General features: G+C 35.3%; 1 protein-coding gene across 1 annotated transcript in view; it reads left to right on the forward strand.

The window, feature by feature from the left end:
* Faf1 (Fas associated factor 1) overlaps positions 1-20,775 on the forward strand; it is a 288,528-nt gene that overhangs the window by 172,945 nt on the left and 94,808 nt on the right. Inside the window, exons 9-12 of the mRNA XM_005353630.2 lie at positions 866-961; positions 9,221-9,347; positions 10,433-10,496; positions 11,400-11,481. Of these exons, the coding sequence (XP_005353687.1) occupies positions 866-961; positions 9,221-9,347; positions 10,433-10,496; positions 11,400-11,481 (369 nt within the window). The remainder of the gene's footprint in view (positions 1-865; positions 962-9,220; positions 9,348-10,432; positions 10,497-11,399; positions 11,482-20,775) is intronic.

The raw sequence follows: 20,775 nt of genomic DNA on the forward strand, positions 1-20,775 counted from the left end.
TAAGTGTATTTTCTTTGAATCCATTTCCTTAAAAGTTAATTGATACTTATGATGAAACTCAAACTTCAGTCATTTTTTTTATGTTTGGCCAATTTCAATTTTAACCTCAATTTATTTTATTTACTATCAAATATACTATAAGTTTTAGTAGGCAAAAATATCTTACTTAATTGTTTTTGCTAAGCAGGATAGATTCTTTGGATAGTGTTCTTGATTACAAGGGTAATAAGGATTGTAAACAGAATGTAAACCATGTAAGTTCTTCATGTGTATTTTAGCTTCATAAGCCCTTATAATCTTTACAATTGTGTGTTAGTATTGATGTATAAATAGCATTGTAACTGTGCAGTAAAATAAAGACATCATTGCCATTGGCATATACTCTTCCTCATGTACCCTGGAAACTAGGAAACTGGGATTTTAATCTGTGAGTGAATGCGGTAGGAATACAATAGGAATTGGTATTCAAACCAACTGTATAATTTGGTTTTATGTACAATTTCTGGTTTCTCCTATCTGTTCTGTTTTCTAATGAGACTTAGTCCTGACCACCACAGTGCTCCCCACACCATTTTAAGACAGGGTCTACGCAGTTCCATCTATTCTGGAGCTCACAGAGATCCGCCCACCTCTGCCTCCCAACTGCTGGGATCAAAGGTGTGCGCCACCATGCCTGGTTTATCATAATATCTTAGGTGTGGAAAAGTTTCAGAGTTTCAAAGCCTTGGTAATGTAATGCCCAGGCTAATAGAGTAAGCTTTCTTTCTAACCTAGCTCCAGAAATTATAGGAATAATAGAAATAGAAAATTCATCTATGAAAGATAACTGCACTTTGTTTAAAATGATACATTCTACTTCTTGCAGATGTGTCTTGCGGAATCAGGGCTCTCTTATCCCTGCCATCGACTTACTGTGGGAAGAAGAACTTCACCCGTGCAGACTCGTGAGCAGTCAGAAGAGGTAAGCCTGTTTGCCAGCTTTTCACTGAGCTGAAGGCTCATGTTTTCCACTCACCTGCCCACTTCCTATTCTTTTTATTCTCTCCCTTAGCTATGCATTGGTAAAGTTAATTACCGTGAATGATGCCTCAGTCAAACTTTAAAGGCGGAAACTCTCCATGCAAGATTATTATTATTACTGAAGTGTTCCTTGTTCTGCTAGTTTCACATTTCAACATACAGAAGTCAGACAGATTGTTGTTTGGATGAGTTTTACACAGAGCTGTCAATTTAACAAAGGGTGGTTGGGTTTTTTTTTGTTGTTGTTGTTGTTTTGGTTTTTTGTTTTTGTTTTTTTGCTTTTGGCATTATTGAGTGTATTTTATTGGGAATGAGCCTCCAGGTTCTGTAACTTATAAGTTGACAGTATATACTTTACACCAAGATACTCAGAGCTAATAAATCCCTAATTCATTGATAGCAGTATACAAGGACCCTGTAGAACAATATCAAGGAGCAAATAAGATGAATTATCTTTGTTTTAATTTGTTTCTATGTATCCTTATGGCCTATATATATTAAAAGGCATTGTCTTAATTCTGTACCATGTTTATAGATAACATTTCTTTGCCTAACTTTGATCTTGGTTAAAAGGATGGGAAAGAAAGCATAATTACTATGACTTAATGTTTTAAGCTAATCAGTAGCCTCCTATTTCATACTGTGAAGTCATTGTGACTTTAAAAGGACACACACACACACACACAACCAATATTGGAATACTAAAGGTATAAAGCAGAGTTTTTCACAAAATCAAAGAGAAACAAACTGCAATGTAGCCGTTTTAGGGACATCTTAATGGACAGATTATCCAGACCTAAAGTCCTTGAGGAGGCACCAAATTTGAAAGCTTTAAACTTTTTTCCATTCTTTTTATTCTATGTTTATGGATGTTGTCTATATGCATGTCTGTGCACCATATGCATTCAGTGGCTGTGGAGGCTGGGAGAGGGTGTCTGATCCATGGGGACTGGAATTACAGGAAGTTATAAGCTGCCATGTAACTGCTGAGAGTCAAACGTAGTTCCCCTGGTCTTTCAGCTAGTGTCTGACCATCTCTCTAGATCCTGGGAGGCAATGAGTTTGTACTACATTTTAAATCAAACTGAACCAACAGAACAAAAGAAACACTGTAGTGATTTCTTTATGACAGTGGTTCTCAGCCTCTGGGTCAAGAAGACCCTGGCCAGGGAGGAGAAGGGAATGTCAGATGACCCTTTCACAGAGGTCATCTAAGATTATCTACATATCAGTTATTTACATAACAGTTCCTAACAGTAGCAACATTACAGTGATGAAGTAGCACTGAAATAATTTTATTTTTGTGGGTCACCATAACATGAAGAACTGTATTAAAGGGCCTCAGATTAGAAAGATTGAGAACCACTGCTTTAAAGGAAAAGGTAAAAACTTAGAAACCACAGCAGAAAGTCTATATAGTTTATAATATATAACACAACAACTATATAGACTTTATGCTGTGGTTTCTAAGATCTATAATGGGAATGGATCTTCTTTTCACAAAACCATGAAAGGAATAATAGAAAATTATTCAATTTGGCTACTGTGCTTTGGACCACAAAAATTATGGCTACAATAATAGCCCATGATAAATGCTTAGTTAAGTTGAAAATAACATTAAATTTATGTATTGCTATTGGGGGGCATCAATATATATGTCTGATACAATTTGAGAGTTTAGGCATCCCCTGGGGATCCTGCAACACATCCTCACAGATCAGCCTAGGATTATGGTCCTTTGAACATGTATATTCAAACAGATTGTGTAGTCTGCAGGAAATAGCTCAATTCCTAGAAATGCGATTCTACCGAGACTAAATAATAAAGAAAAGGAAATCTGAACAGACTAATAATTAATAAGGAAATTGAATTTTAAAGAAAGTTTCATGATCAAAAAGCTCAAGTCTCAGTGGTTTTACTACCAAATTATACCAAATATGTAATGAACTAATAATACCTATATCTTTTAAGCTTTAAGAATATTAAAAAAGCTGGGCAACAGTGGAACACGCCTTTAATATCAGCACTTCGGAGGCAGAGGCAGGCATATCCCTGTGAGTTAAATGGTCCTTTGAAAGTACCCCAGTTGATGTGATTTGTAAAGATTTTTATGAATTCTTCTTTTTGCTCTTTTAAAAGATGTATTTTTATATCAATATTAAACTTGCTATTTGCTTTGGTTAGTTGAGAAGCTTATTCACTATTAGAGGTTTTATTCTATCCATTATTTTGGTTCCACTCCTGCTAACCTTTCTGTAATACTGATCTAGCAGGCATGGGTTTCTCTTGGATTTTTTCATCTCTATCTCTATCTATTAGTCTTTTCTCTCATCTTAAAATAAAACTAAACAAAATCAATAACAGAAAACTCTTACAGATGGCTCAACAAGTAAAGATTCTTGCTGCCAAGACTGACAACCTGAATTCTGTCCCTGGATCCAACTCCCACAAATTGTCTTATGACCTCTATGTGTGCGCTGTGGCACACATGGCTTGCCATGCATGTGTATATACAACACACATTCACCAAATTAAATAAACTCTACAAGCCTAGCTCCTCTCAAATGGAATGTTTTTCTTTCTCAGTATGTTCCACTAGAAGCCTGTAACCTTACCTTCTGTTGACTTCATTCACCATTGGCTTCTTCTTATCATGTGACTAAAATTGAATTCAACTTTTAAAGTTAGCTTATATTATTAATTTTTGTAAGATGTCATGTCTTTGAATTTTCACAGAATTTTAGGGGTTTATATTAGTCACATTTTACAATTACAGTGTGAAGTCATTTGCAACATGATATGGTTGGTATCATATTATTATATGATATGATAAAGCCCCAATTCTTCTGATTTTAAATTCTAGCTTTTTCAGTTGGTTGTGGTTTATTTTTCCTTTCCATAGTTATAGTTTTAAGGTAAATGTAACTTTTAAAAGTTAACCTTTTTTCTTTGTTTGTTTGATTGATTTTTTTTAATTTTTTTATTTTTTTTTGGAGACAGGGTTTCTATATGTATCCCTAGCTGTCCTGGAACTCACTTTGTAGATCAGGCTGGCCTTGAGCTCACAGAGACCCGCCTGCCTCTGCCTCCTAAGTGCTGGAATTAAAGGTGTGCACCATCATGGCTTGACTTTAAAGTTGCCCTTTAAAAATAAGTGCATACACCTAATTCTAGATCTCACCTCATCCAAAAATCACAGAAACAAGCAACAGAAATTGCTTGAAACGGATGGAAAGGAGACCATTACAGCAAACCACAACAGATGAAAATACAGAGAAGTGACCTTGTGGAGCCCACTCCAGCTGACCCGCTCCAGCAGGACTGCTGCAGTTCAGGGACCATAGTGGAAGTCAGGTTGAAAGATTGTGAGAGTTAGAGCAACAGGGAAATTGCTATGACATTTTTTTCTCCTTGAAATGTCAGAAAAGTTACACCCATGAAGTCTCCCTAACATGGCTGCCTAAACAAACCCGAATAAGGCTGGCCCCAAGTGACTTGCTAACATGAAAAGGGGAAATCCCATGAGACCTCAACAAGGAACTGTTAGGCAACTAAGGAATGCTGAGAGTTGGAAACATAGTCTTCCAGGGAAGAGCACAGTCATTGGTTGCCGAATATGTGCCTGGAAAGTTATGTTGACTGCTCAGATTTATTTATGTACGTGTGTGTGTGTGTGTGTGTGTGTGTGTGTGTGTGTGTGTGTGTGTGTGTGTGTAACAACAAGTAAAGAAAGAGAGGCCTGGGAGGGAGGAAAGGAGGGAGAGAGGAAGAGAGAAAGAGAGAAAAAAAGCCAGGGAAGAGATAGATAGGAAAAGTTAGAGGAAAGAATGGGAATGGGGAAAATGATGTAATTATTTTAATTTCAAATAAGTTTTTTTTTTAAATTTCCCATATTCTAAATTGTTACCCTTCTCAAGTTATTCCTTGATCTTTCCCACTCACTAAACTCCGCACTCTTCCTTTCTCTCTCTCTCTCTTTAAAAAACAAGCAAACAAGCAGGCAAACAAACAATAACCCAGTAAAACAAAAATAAGAAACACACACACACACACACACACACACACACACACACACACACACACACACACACACAAAACCTGAGATAGAAACTCATGAAAATGGAAGACAGAATATATAAACAAAGAATAATAAGTAAGAGATTCCCAAACAAAGTAATTTGAGATGAAAACTTTACAAAAATACCATCAAATTCGTTTTGTGTTAGCCGTCTGCTGCTGGCTATGAGGCTTACCCTGAAGTGTGGTTAATACACCCAGTGAGGTTCTATTGGAGAAACCAAATTTTTTTTTCTTTTCAAGTGAGTTTCAGTTGCAGATAGCATCTTAGTTGGAGTGAGAGCCTATGTCCATTTACCCGCCACAGCGCTGAGACGCTTCCTGGCTTGACCATGTTCAGACACTGTGCATGCTGCCTAAGTCTCTGTGAATGCGTTTGTCCAGAAGTCCTGTTGCACCTGAAGGACACTGTTTCCTTTGGAATCATCTGTCACCTCTTTGTTTTCTACTCTCTATTCTTCCATGTCCTCTCTGGAGTAGATTCCTCATTACAGAGGGGAGGGTTTGATGAAGACATCCCATTTATAACAGTGTTCCAGGGGCTCTCCCTCTCTGTACATTGTCCATTTGTCGATCTCTGTTTTAATTCCCATCCACTGCAAAATGAAGCTTCTCTGATGATGACTGAGTGAAACACTGATCTATAGGTGTAGCAGAATGTTTTTAGGAGTCATTTTATTATTTTATTATGGTGTTTCTTTAGCAGAACAATGGTATTTAATTTTCCCCTAGGGCAATGGCCTATTTGGTCCTAGGGTCTTGGCCACTCAAGCAGTATCATACATGAGTTCCAGCTCATGAAGTAGGCCTTAAATCTAATTTCTGCTGTACAACTGATAATTCAATTTGGGTTCCTGAATTCTATATTTTTAAATACCCAGTTATTTGTTTGAGATTTTCCCCATGTATTTTAACACCATTGTTCCCAAATAGATTCTGCAGCAGTGAAATCTGTATTCAAGGTCAGATTAAGGATATGCACTGTATGGAGCTTTGCTGTCTATATCACATAGGTGGTTCATACTTGTCTGCCAAAAGGAACAGCAGATCCAGTTCTTTTTGTTTTAATGATAAGCATTAGTTCTCAATTTTTATTTCAAACTATTTTACTATCATCTCCTCCAGGAGGTTTTTCTTGATCCAGGTACTTGTCTTATAATGTATGTGTTATAAAACTTAGCGGTCAGCATCATAATTGTCTGCATAAATCATACAGTGCTGCTGGAAGATCATAGCCTATTATCTTTTAAATAAGTCCAGATTTAAAAGTGGGGATTTGCAAAATGAACAAATGATCGGAGCAGCCAAACAGAGTATCAGGTTTTCTTAACTGGCTCAAAAATCAATTCAGTGATTCTCAAGATTCAAAGGATTTTAGTGCAACCATAATGGATACCAAAAGATTATCTATTCTTATCAACAAACATTAATGGGGAAAAGATTGTTTATCTCATTTTTATAAAAAAAGCTTTTCCTAACCTGTTAGGTAGCTGCTAAGAAAATGTGGAGAGATTGGTAGTTCCTTATACATAATTAAGTAGCTCATTCTTGCAGATACTTCAATAATTCATATTCGAAATATATTTTTTAATAAAATTGGCTTTTAGATACCTCTATTCGAAGAGGTTGTAGTTGTACGATTTTATTTTCTGAGATTCTAAGGGAATTTCGTGCTTTGTATAAAAGCTAAGTACCGTGTCATAGAGAAAGTTAAAATCATTGTTTATGAAGTGAGGCTCTGTTGTTATAGGAAGTGTAGTATTTGAAAACTCTGTTTGGAGAAACATTGTGGATACAGGGCAACAAGAGAAAGAAGAGGGGGGTAGGGCGTGGAGAGGGAGGAAGAGGGAGAGAGAGAGAGGAATAGTATATATGGGATATTCTCTACCCCCATTTTTCTGCCCAGTGTTTCTCAACCTCCATTCTTTCTCTGTCGCTCTGGAAGTGTTAAATACTACTAAGCAAGACTCAGTGGATACTAAGATGGTAGCCTAGTCGGTGGAAATTGTGAGGTTTTCAGTGTGGTTCTTGGTGTCTTTCCACTTGCATGTGAACCTGACTAGACACTGGAAAGAAACATGCAGTGAATTGTACAGATATTGAGCCCTTGCTCTTCAGGCCTCTGAGTTAACGGCACCATCGTGTTACAGATAGTTGACTGAATCTTATACAGATGTTCTCAGACTTCCTAATGCTGCTACCTTCTAATACAGCTCCTTATGTGGCAAGCTCCAATCATGAAATTATTTTTGTTATTGCTTTGTAACTGTAATTTTACTATTGTTATGAAACATAATGTAAATATATGATATGCAGATGGTCTTAGGTGACCCCCGTAAAAGGGTCATTTGACCCTCTCCAAAGGGGTCGCAACTCAGAGGTTGAGAACTGCTGATCTTACACTAGGTGTTCATCTTAGTGTATTTTTTTGATGAGGAACCCTGACATAGCTTTTCAGTGGGCAAGAGGGTCAGAGGATACAGGCTCTTGAAACCAAGTCTGAGAACTTGGATTCTATGTATAGAACCCACAGGGTAGAGGGAGGTACTTCCAGTTTGTTCTATGACCTCCACATGTGCACCAAAGCACATGCATGTGCATACACACAAGTAAATAGATAAAAAGTAAATGAATAAGATTTTTTGAAGTGAGGAAAGGTTTTGAATTTTTTTTAAAATGTGGAATATTTAAACCAGGAGGATATCTTGACTCTGTAGAACAAAATTCTAATGTTAAGATTAGAATTATATGTAAAACTAAGGCTTTTATAATACATAATAGAGTCCTAAGATGTTTCAGCAGTACCCAGCTATCAAATGGATGCAAAGAGGAAGAGGCAGGGTGGCAGCATTATACAGTGGACAAACATGCTTGCTGCCACACATGATGACCTGAGTTTGATGTCTGGAACCCACACAGTGGAAGGAGGCCTCACACCTAAAATTTGTTCTCTGACCTCCACGCACATACATGAACACACACACACACACAACACTGAAAAATAAATCTACTCTTTTTTTCTGTTAAATAATTATTTTTAAGTTATGCTCTTCTACACAGACTTGGTCAAATAGTTTCTATGTTTTTATGACTTATGTACATAGAACCATATTTTAGAAAGTAAAAAAAATCATTTTCTTCCAGGTGTGGTGGTGCACACCTTTAATACCAATACTGAGGAGATTGAGGCCGGTGAATCTCTAAGTTTGAGATCAGCCTGGTCTACAAAGTGAGTTCCAGGGCAGCCAAGACTGTTACACAAAGAAACACTCCTTGAAAAAATAATTCATTTACAAAGTAGTGTTTATGGGCCATTTGTTGTACATAGGATTGCCATTTAGCCAGATATTTTGTTTGGACCCTCATCTCAGCCAAGGCTTGAACACTTATTGGTACTCATAACCCAGTTCAAATGTTTTAAATCTTAACATTTTATAATACTCTCTTAATCTAGGGAATAGAGGTCAAATTTGTATTTTGAAACTGGTATTTTTTAATACCTAAATGTCACCATGTTGGTAATAAAGAATAAGTAGGGTAAGTTTATCGGCACCAACCACATAGTAAATTCTCAATACAAGCTTATTGAATGAAAACATGCTATTATAGTTTGTTTCTAGTATGATACTACAATGGAATTTCATAGATTTGTGTTTTATGTATCTCCGAACGTCACTGTGAGTATAACTCACTGATGTCTGACTTACTGTGAGTTACTGCAGTAAGACAATGACAAGTTTGAATGCGATCGCGTTCCTTCTTGCCAGATATAGACAGTGTGAGCTTTTTGAGAGACTTGTGGCTTCCATTTGTCTCTTGACTTTTCTAGTTGTATCTGTTTCCTAATTTGGGGGCACTTACTTGCATACTGCACACTAGAGCTATCACAAGAATCTCTGTCCTTGGTGAGCTTATAACTCCCCTTCATTTTGTCAGTCTCCGATGTTTGGACTGCAGGTTTCATAACAAGTTTAGTAATATTTGTGAGCTTTAAAATGGAGAATATTAAATTTAACACTAAGAAATGATTTCTTATTAAAGTTTTTATCTTACTACAGTAATGTAACTTTATAATTTGATATGTTGAGGCAATGTGAATCTAACCAGGACTTTTCTTAAATAGCAAAGCACGGATGTTCATATGGTTAGTGATAGTGATGGAGATGACTTTGAAGATGCTTCAGAATTTGGAGTGGATGATGGAGAAGTATTTGGCATGCCATCCTCTGCCCTGAGAAAATCTCCAATGAGTGAGTATTTGTAACTTTTTGGAACCATCATTGCAATTCTCCCTTTTAGATCTAAACTTAGCAACAACAGGGATTTAAAATCCCTTCCTGACCTTTAGTTTAGAGAGGTGAGATGTAAGAGGTAGACATGCTTTATTAGAACCATAGTCTTGAGTTTTGGTTTCCAGATTTCCAACACACTAGTAAGAATGTCCAAAAGTATGTGTAGTAAAATGTTTCAGTGTATTAGTTCCGATTCTGTTGACTTTTACCTTAAAAGTGGATTGGCAAACACCTGTACTTTCTGTTGCTAGTACTTGTTTCCCACTTGTCAGCGACGTCAGTGTGAAGAATACTAACAATACCTTTTTATTCATTGTTGGTATCTATTTGAAGAAGGAAAAAAGTAGAATATATGTGCCTCCTTTCTCATTTTCGCTTTTGAGATATATGATAGAGAATAATAAAGGATGCTATATGCAAAATGACTTCTTAGGTACCCTATTCATTCTGTAAAATTAGGGGTTCCTGCCGGGCGGTGGTGGCGCACGCCTTTAATCCCAGCACTCGGGAGGCAGAGGCAGACGATCTCTGTGAGTTCGAGGCCAGCCTGGTCTACAAGAGCTAGTTCCGGGACAGGCACCAAAGCTACAGAGAAACCCTGTCTCTAAAAACCAAAAACAAAACAAAACAAAAAAAAAATATAGGGGTTCCTTTTGACAGAATTGATAGTTACATAAAGTTGGCAATTTTCCAATTAGTTCCTCTAAAATATTTTCAAATATTTATTTAATTTAATCACAAGGTATCTATTTCAAGAAAACATTAAAATCCTAATTGATGATGACACATAATTTAGATGCTTAACAGAACTGTATCTATTCACTGAGATTTTTTAAAAAAGATTCTTTTTATTCTGCTTGACAAAATTGTCTGATGTGTGTTAAAATATCCCACCAGATATATCACAGAAGCTACACTTAATTTTATTTCCTCTTTATTGATTAAATATATTTCTTATATGTGGGATTAGATGTTATGTGGTTTGTTTTTTGTGTCTATTTGTTTTGTTTTTTTGTTTTTGTTTTTCTTTTGTTTGTTTTTAGTGCCAGAAAACGCAGAGAATGGAGGAGATGCCTTATCACAGTTTACAGCAGAGTTTTCCTCAAGGTAGGGTTAGGACATTAACTATAAAATTGATGTTCTCTTTTATTACTGTGATTTTTTTGGTGCAATTTTAATTTTAAATAATAAATTAGAGTATTCAAAGGATCTATTTATCAATCACACAGTATTGATAGAGGAATACATGCTATTCAATGTGGTGTAACTAATAAACCATTTGTGGCCATGCAGAAATGTATTCCGTTTAATAGATGGGTCACTCCTCTACTGACTTATGTTTCTCAAAGGACTAGGATATATCATACTAGTTTTTAGTATATCCTAGGGGAAACAAAAATCACTTACACAATACTGAATTCAGAGATAATTAAAATTTAAATGTAAGTGAATTTTTCTTTTAATTTTTGTTTTTGGATTATTTAGCGTTTCTTTTAAGAGTTTTAGTAAGTTCTTTATATATTTTGGAGTCTATTGAGGTGTTTTAAGAGACTTCTTACTATTTAATTTTCAATTTGACATAAATGATATTCCTCTTTTAGTGTTATTTTTTCTGGCAATACTATAATATGGAAACTTTATAATAATCAATTTTCAATTGGTAGAATTCCCAAATAAATGAATGAACTAAAATGAGAAAAAGTTATTGTAACTCCAAAATCTGATGAAATTAAGTAGCCAAGAAGTACTTCTTGTGATATAGATTCATGATATTTATTAAACCTGTTAACTTCCTGCTAAAAATTCCAGTGTTCTAATATATTGGTACAGACCAAGAAGAATTTTTAAAATTTACATATCTCATTCAGGCATTAAAAGAAGTTATTTAATATTTGGTTTGTTCTAGATACTAGCCGCAACATTTGCTTACCAGTCATTGATTCAGTTTGTGTGAGGCTTTGGTATGAATTTCAAACATTTCTTCATTAATATTCATAATTTTTCCTGTAGATATGGTGACTGCCATCCTGTATTTTTTATTGGCTCATTAGAAGCTGCTTTCCAAGAGGCCTTCTATGTGAAAGCCCGAGACGTAAGTCCAGCCTTCCAGATTCTGATTAAGATTGTACTGTATTGTTTACCACTTGGTGTGAGGCAGTGTTTCCTCTTTCTTACAGTGTTGAGATTGAAGTCTTGATTTTTCCATTCATCTACCAACCTAATCTTCACCAAGATGCCCATATCCATTGGTACATTATATTAATATCACCTGTAGCCTTTGCAGAAGGACTTACGAGGGTTGGTGGACATATTTACAAGGAACTATATGTTTATATTGTTTTCAGTTATATGATAGAAATTTGTCTTCAGTCATTCCCAGAATGCTTATTCCTGTAAGTAGTCTAAATTTACCTGTAAAACTGCATTCTAAGCCCCCAGTGCATGACGGAACCTCATAGGACCAAGTGTGCAGATTCAGCATCCCTAACCTAGAAAACATAGTCTAGATTACTCCAAAGTACAAAACTGTTGCAGCCACATGATCCTCAGAAGCTGTGAATTTCCAGTATTTGAATTAGGGACAATTCAAATACTATATTCAAAAAACTATACAAATATTCCAAAATCAGAAAGAAGTCAAGCAATGCTGCCATACTTCTATCCCAATCACTTTACACAATATCTATTTATTCATTCAGTTCTATGATGGGGCAGGTATTTGGGGGACAGAAAGGTACTGGTCTTGTTTTGCCTTCGAGTTTTTAATTGTGGCTAGAGGGTATGAGTTTTTTAGTTTGATTTTGCTATACTATGAATTGAGCCATACTTCCTGTATGGTAAACAAGAGTTCGACTGAGCTGTAGCCCCAGCAACACCCGTCCCTTTAACTTTTAACTTGAAGGATCTCACTGAATTACAAACTGCCCTCAATGTACTTTTGTGGCCCAGGCCTTAAACCTGTTTCTCCCACTTCCGTTTAATTATAACTTATAAATAACTTGAGGATACTAAGAGATTAAGACAGCTAAGTAGGATTTGAGAGATAGCTCCACACTTAGTGTATACTGCTCTTGCAGAGTAGAGTTTGGTTCCCAGCACTCATACTAGATGCATTTCAGCTAATGACAAAATAAAACAATTACAGCAATATTCTCCAACAACAGTTAGATAAATGTAGGTTTTTCTCTCTCAAAATATTTTTATGTGTTCACCTTTCCACACTTCACAGCACATTTGTACAAGCAGCATCTTTACTTTTCTCTTTAAGGGTCATAATGAAATATAATGAGGCTTACTTGAAGACAAGCACTGAAGTGTGATGACAGCCAAGCTTCTAACAAGATAACGCTGAATTACCAGTGCTTAGGCACTATGTGTGATACTACATATAGGGATACTCGGGACAAAGAGATAATCCAGAGGGCCGTCTCTCTGCTTTTCTGTCACAGGAACTCCAGACTATCTGAGTGCCCAGTGTTTTCACATGGTGCCAGGAATCAAACTCATTTGCACAGCCACATCCCCAGGTTCAATCAGTACATTTTTATGATTAATTTTTATTTTATTACTCAGATTCAGACTGGAAAATATTAACTGGAACAGAAAATAATTAAAATGTTTAAATAATCTAAACATTATTTAGAACTAGGATGTAACTTACTGGTAGAGTTTGTGCTTAGCATATGTGAGGTCCTGGTTTTGATTCCCCAGCCCATACATACATACAAAACATTATTTTTAATCAACAAATAATTAAAATTTCATGCTTCCTTTTAATGTTTGTAGCAACTAAGCTTTTAGAGTTAAAAATTTAAACTTTACAGAAACATTAGAATATCTTATATGTTTGTTAGGTTTCGATGAGACCATTTCAAACCAAATTATTACCCCTAATAATTTGCAAAACAAATTAATTTTGCAAAACAGTGAAATCTCCTACTTAACCACAATATGATTATTACTTAAAATAAGACTAATAATAATTCCAAACATAGATGCTTCCTCAATTTCATTTCAAAAGTTTCTATGTATACCTCACATGTTACAGCTTTAAATGCAGATGCTTAAATATGGTATTTTAATGCCAACAAAAGAACTTTTATTAAATTGTCATGGAGATTTATTCAGACTGATAATCTCCAAAGGAATATAAGCTCTTGTTTATTAACTCCTGGATATTTCTAATGAAACAATTGATCATATGCTCATATTAGTGTCTAGGTGTTTTAGCAGTGGCAAACTGCTGAAACATATACTTACATGTTTTGTTTATTAGAATCCTATCAAAATTTACTCACCTCTTAGGACTGCTAAATTGTCTTTACTCTTTCCTCAACCAGGTCGTTTTTCTTCATTCACTTTCCTTTTCCAATTTGTAGTTAATGGATAGTTTATAATATTTTTATGAGGTAAAGAAAAACCACATGGTGGTCAGATTGTTGAAAATCATCTAAGTCAGTATACTTTCTACAGTCATCAAGGTTTTTTCCACTATTTCTTGGGATGACAGGAAACTGAGACTTGTTTTGAACTCTATGTCCTCCTGCCTCCACCTCCCAAGTGCTAAGAGCTCCAGTATATACCAGCATGTCCTATTGAGTAAAGTCCAGGAATCGTAATACTGCTTCATATTTATATGATAAAATGTGACTACCAAATCATTCTCCTGAACCCTATAATTAGTGAGATAGGGACACTTAGACTATCTATTCCCATTGTAGAGACAAGGAAACTCATAAATGCTCTGACCTCCAGAGTTATAACAGTAGTAGATAATAGAAGTGAAGTGAGCATTCATGCGCTCCACCACAAGCAGGTAGGGTTTGGGCTCCAGCACACATGCACGTCTGCTGTCCACTGCATTGTAGGACGTAGTATGAAAGTCCGTCTGTTTCCAGGTTCCACATCTCCAAGTTAGCACAAATCACTTATTTTAATTAAAAAATGATTTTAAGAAAACAATTTGCCAGTGTTCAGACATTTTAAAGCAAGTGTGACTGTTAGTTACTGTAGCACTTTGCCTAAATTTCTTTCATCTTAAATATCATGTTTAATTTAAACTTTAGAAGGCACATTAATTTTACCAGGGCAACAGATGAGCCTCAAGCACCAGCTTTCTTCACTAGAATCGAGAAATTGAGTTCCAAGAGTAAATAAAAACAAGATTGAAGGTTTAAATCCTCTACTAGGCTTTCTGAACTTATATACTCATTAAATGTTTATTGGAGTGGTGGGATTACAAAGGATTTAGGGAGCTTCATCAACTGGTATATAGTTAATCACTAAGTAAAACACTACATTTGATAAAGTGTTTCTCACGATGCCACATTCAATCCATCTTAATGAAAACTGCTTCCAGCTGATTTCATTTGAGAGCACTTGTCGGAGAGAGTGTTCACGGTTCCTCTGTCTGTTCCTGAAGTCTTTAGTACTGGCTAAAGCAGATCCAGCATATTATGGGTTCTTACATACTTCTGACTTTTGATAACACTTTCATCAGCTTTATATATAATCTTTCTTGCTCCTTACTATAAAGGATAGTCATTCAGTTAAGAGTTATAAATATTTATCGCATGTTTACTTAGCGTGTGGTATACAGAGATTTCCTTATTCTGACAATTCAGAGTTTAGCCAGTAAAATAAGGCAATATTAACAGATCCGCATAGTACAATGTAACATAGAAGCAATGAGAACAGTTATCTTGTCTACAAATAAGAGGAGATATATCTATTCTGATTCTTAAGAGGTAGTGAAATGGGAAACTCACATTGTAACCCACTCAGGTCTCACACTTGAGAGCCTCCTACTTTAGCTGAGATTGAGGTCATGTGGCAGTATACCCAGCTCTGATGAGAATCTTAGAATAAGAATACTTGGGCAAATGACAATATTCTGGAAAGTTACGCCAACCAGGTGGTACATCATACTTTTAATCCTATGAGTTCCAGGACAACTTGATCTATAGCGTGAGTTCCAGAGAGCCAGGGCTACACAGAGAAACCCTGTCTTATTAAAAAAAAAAAAAAAACAACAAAAAGATATGCCAATAGAAGATGAAAATGAGGAAAGTATAACCACCTTGATGTTACTTGGACAAAAATTAAACAAAGTCCAAGTTAGAGTTACATTGCAGGTATAAAACTGGGAAGATCAATGGACTGAGTTTTCCAAAGACTTACCACTGACTGCTCCTTAATTTTTTGAGAGTTTTTGATAATTCTCCTGATAACTTGCTTTCTTTCCTGCTGCTGCCCCTGATGAGTTTTCTTATACTAGAAAGTGTACCCTGAAGAATGTCTGGAGACAGCAGTCAAACCCCTGCCAGAGTTATCTCACAAGTGAATGATTGTGTCTTTCCCAGGCTTTCCCCTGAGAGAGTGGGCTTTGATACCAGTGATATTGTTGCAAGCCTCTAAATCTGACTTCACACCTAGGACTTTTTCTAAATATTATTCCTCATTTAAGGAACCCAGTGCTCAAGTCCCTGTTTTCACCTCTAGTGTAGTTCTATTGACCCAAAGAACAGATTTGAGCCTGCCTCTAAACTGAAGAGCCGCAGAATGAAGATGGTGGCCATATCTGCTTTTTGTGGTGGCTTGAGAATTAATTGGATAACTACTTAGGGCCATGATTAAGCAGTTTGTGATAAATTTGAAAAAAGTTTATACAATAACAAACCAATTTTCTCATTGACTCTGAAATATCTCTGAAAGTAACTTCAGGGCTTTGAGAAGCTCCTGTGAAAACCCAATCTCAAGTTGAATATTTCCCATAAACAGGGTCTTTTTATTATATTTAATTTTAAAAATTAACTAATCTTTAGGTGCTACCATTTCTACTTCCTCAGTCTGAAAGAAATCTAAATGACATCATTAATAAGTACTGTTTAAGAAAAATTAATTCTGCCCAGATATGAAATTACAGCTTTAGTTAGTGAGTCTTTCACATCCCATTGTGAGAAAACCAAGCTAACGGACTTCTTAATGCTTTGAAAAATATGTCTAGTCTGCCTATTTTTTTAGGGTTTTTTCTGTTGTACTTTTTAAATTACTATTGACTTTTTTGAAGGCAGACGGTGTTCTAGATGTCAATTTTAAATGAGAAGATAACATCCTACACACTTATAATGCTAATATAACTTTTTAGAAAAAATTATTTTCTCATTATATAAATGCTTTTGGTATATATAATAATATTCATTTTAATTAGAAATAAAAATTACTATGTAATTATGAACCTAGAAATAACAACTATTAAATATGCTTACTTTTAAAAAGAGATGGTTTAAGAATTTATAAACCTGTATAAAGGCTGAAAAGATGTTATTAAGTTCTTGCTGCAAAAGTATTGGGAACTGAGGTCTCATCTCAGGCACCGACAGAAAAACTAGGCACTACAGTGCACATCTGTTATCCCAGCCATGAGCAGATGGTAACAGGTAGATCCCCGGAGCTCATTAGACAGTTAGCCTTACTGAGTCAGTGAGCTCCAGGGTAAGTGAGAATCTGTATCCTAAGAATTAAGGTGGGGAGTGATTGACATTGACACCAGCCATATAGAAGACACCGACTCTGGCTTCTATAAGCATATGTGTGTGTGTATATAAATAAAAATACATGGACAGGCGACACACACACCAAAAATTGTTTGCTGGCATGGTGGCACACGCTATCAATCCCAGCACTCCAGAGGCAAAGGCAGAAGCAGGCAGATCTCTTTGAGCTCAAGGCTAGCTGGACCTACATATTGGATTGCAGGCCATGATGAATGTGGTTCTAAAGGCAAGTTCATTGAAAGTATTTGTAAAAAGAAAAAAAAAATGAGGTCTCATACTAGTAACTTAATAGCACAATTGAAAGTTTTAGAATAAAAAGAAGAAATCACATGCACAAGGAGTAGGAAGCAAGAAATTTTCAAACTCAGGGCTAAAATCAATAAAAGTCGAAACAAAAATACAAAGAACCAGTGAAATAAAGAAAATCAAAAATATTGACAATCCTTTTTCAAGTTAACTAAAAGGTGGAGAGAGAATATCTACACTAACAAACTTAACAACAAAAGGAAGACATAACAAGAGACACTTGTTATGTTTTAAAATAGTTTAAAAACTTGTGTTCCACTAAATTGGAAAATCTAAAATAAATGCGTAATTTTTAATACTTATCACTTACCAAAGTTAAATGAAGATCAGATAAACAATTTAAACACACCTATAACCCTTAGTGACAAAGAAATAGTAATGAAAAGTCCGTGAACTAAAAGACCAGAGCCAGACGGTTTTAGCGCAGAATTCTACCAGATTTTCAAAAAAAAAAGAATTGATAACAATACTCCTCAAATTATTACACAAGATAGAAACGGAAGCAGCATTGTTGTATTTGTTTTATGAGGCCACAGTTACCCTGATACCCAAACCACATAAAGACCCAACAAAGAGAGTTATAGAAATTGTTCTTATGAACGTAGATGCAAAAATATTCAATAAAAACTTGCAAACCAAATACAACAACATATCAAAAAGATCATCCACCCTGATCAAGTAGGCTTCATTCCAGAGATGAGGGATGGTTCAACATACATAAATAGATTTATGTAATTTTCTAATAAATGTACTGAAGGATTAAAATGCATGATCATCTCATTATATATAGAAAAGACCTTTGACAAGATCCAATTTTCCTTCATGAATTCAGTTGTGGTGGGGGAGGTTTTCATGTTTAAGTTCTGGCACTGTAGTGCATGTCTGTAATCCTAGTTCTTGGGAGGTGGAGACAGGGAGATTAGGAGTTCAGGATCTTACTAAAATACATAGTAAATTAAATTAAAAAATTGTCTTACGTACATGAGACTTTAATTTTTAAAAAATAAGCAGAAGATAAAAACAAACACAAAAGCTAGCATGTTTCACATAAACACAGCCCTACCAGCTAAATATGCTGTTCTATAATTAGGTGTTTTTACTAAACAGAGTGTTAGCACCATTTAGAATATGCATTATTTTTTTCTACTTAGTTATCACATTGCTCATATTATAGTTAGTGTTTAAATTAGTCAAAACTACATTAGCTTTATGACATGCTTGTTTAAAGCTTTCTTCCTAGTTTATTTGATTTCACCATCTTTGATTTAGTAGTTTGCTTTTAGTAGGTAGACATTAAAGATATCAGGCAGATTTAGATTTAAAACTAATGTATATACCATCCTTTTATTTTCTTTGAATTTCAGGCTGAAAATATTTTGGTAAAGATCCTACCTTTATATTATGAATCTGTTTCTTAAATAATGGGCAAATTGTCCTATTGCGATGTTAGTGAAGATGTTTTGACTTGTTTAATTAGTCATAGGTAGAAGTAACAGAGCAGTAGGGCTAAGACATGTTTAGGTAGATAGGTCATGGAATTCATGAACACCAGCAAAAAACTTTCTTTACTGCTGTTACTGTTGTTAAGCAGTGGTTAGTTTTTGGAAGGTTTTGAAGAGGAGGGTATCACTTTCAGAGCTATAACACAGGAATGTGTGATGTAGTAGCAGTTTGTAGGGGAGGAGACAGAGACAGAGAGATCTCTGTGTGTTTTTATATGTTCGATTTAAAACCATGGTACGGTATAGTGCCATGTAGTTCACAAACTTTCTGGCTCTAAATTTAACAACCTGTTCTGTTCTATGTCGCTCCATGTACGTGTATCTTAAAATAGCCACAAATTGCTGATTTCTTTGAAATGTATACTTTTGAAGAAATCAAAAAATTAAACAAAAGAAAATTGTAGTATAGACGAGCATTATAAATCAAAGGCATTTTACAGAAGATAAAAGAGATAACCTATAAAATATGAAAAGATATTTTTTTCATATTTGAATAGTGTAAGAAACAGGTTAAAATCATTCTACTATGTCATTTTCTCAAATATTTTGATGCATATACTTACCAAAAAAAGAAGTTTAAAAATGCTTATTATAGCAATACTTGAATAGCAAAAAATGAAAATATCTGAAATGCCCATCAATTAAAAACTAATTTTACATTCCTATAGTGAAATATTGAATAAAGCTCATTCATACATATTGATGTAGGAGGATGTTCAAAATACAATAAGTGAAAAAAAAAACAAGGAGCATGATAGCGTGTTTGTTGTGGCTGTTTTATTTTCTAAAAATTAAAATTGTGCATAATTGGTAGGTAAATAGATGAAAAATGTTCAAAAGAAAGAGAACTGATTCACCTACTGATTCTGAAGTGTAAATCCAGCACCCTTGGCATTTTCTTAGATACACACTTCACTGTTATTATTCCAAACCCCAGTGGGCAGTCTTCTCTGGATAAATTGACTGGCTCAGATGCTAGTAAGAAAATTTTCATTGCTTGGGAATAAATGCTCAAGTCATCCCAAGCAATAACCTCCATGCTTTCTTTTATGTTCCTACCTGATCTTCTAAGAGTGGACTCCTTTTTACTAACTAGCTATACAGTGGAGCTTCCTAAATGAACAGTCAGCCCATTCCCTAAGTGTAAAACACACACTAGCATATTTTGAGTCTTTCTGCTAGACAAAGAACTAACCCAAATATGTGTAACTTGTCTCATATTTCATGGATTAATAATATAGCTCTATAGACTGGTCATTTTCCTCAATGACTTAAGTAGGTAAAAAATTTTGATAGGCCTTTGTTATTTGTAACTGAAAGATAAACGTTAATAACAAAATAGCATTTGTATTTCTCTTTCTCTAAGTCTACAGGTCTTCTGTTTGGTTCTGGTGTGGCACATGACAGAATTTGAAACTCAGTTCTTTATCTTCCTTTACTACCAAGGTTCAGGTTATGTCATCATTCGGGATGACTGCTGGAACACCAGCTAACACTTCTGCTGGAATTGTCTCGAGTTTAAAGAACCATGTGCTAAAAAAATAAGGAAAACTTAACTATTTCATTATCAGTCATTGATTTACTTTCAAACAACAAACAAACGAAAACAAGAGATTCTTCCCTAAGATGGAAACATTTAGGCCCTACTAACAGTCTCTACCATGAATATTAAGTGTGTGACTAAGAGTTATAGTGTGCCAGGTGCTTTGGTGGACATCTGTAATCCCACTATTCAGGGGCAGAAGATTCATGAGTTCAAGTCCAACCTGAGCTACATGGTTAGGCTCTGTCTTACAAAGCAAAATAAAAGGAGGAGTAGGGGCTGGAGGCCTGGGGATTCAACTTACTTGGTAGAGCACTTACTTAGCATGCATGAGGACCTAGGCTTAACTGATCTGGGATTCCCCTCTGTATGTTATGAATATGCTTTATTGCCATCGGTTAATAAAGAAGCTGCTTTCAGCCAATGGCTTGACAGAATATAGCCAAGCTGGAAAAGACATATATAGAGATTAGACAGAG

The sequence above is a fragment of the Microtus ochrogaster genome, chromosome 10 (genome assembly GCF_000317375.1).
Source record: "Microtus ochrogaster isolate Prairie Vole_2 chromosome 10, MicOch1.0, whole genome shotgun sequence".
In the NCBI taxonomy this organism is placed as follows: domain Eukaryota; kingdom Metazoa; phylum Chordata; class Mammalia; order Rodentia; family Cricetidae; genus Microtus; species Microtus ochrogaster.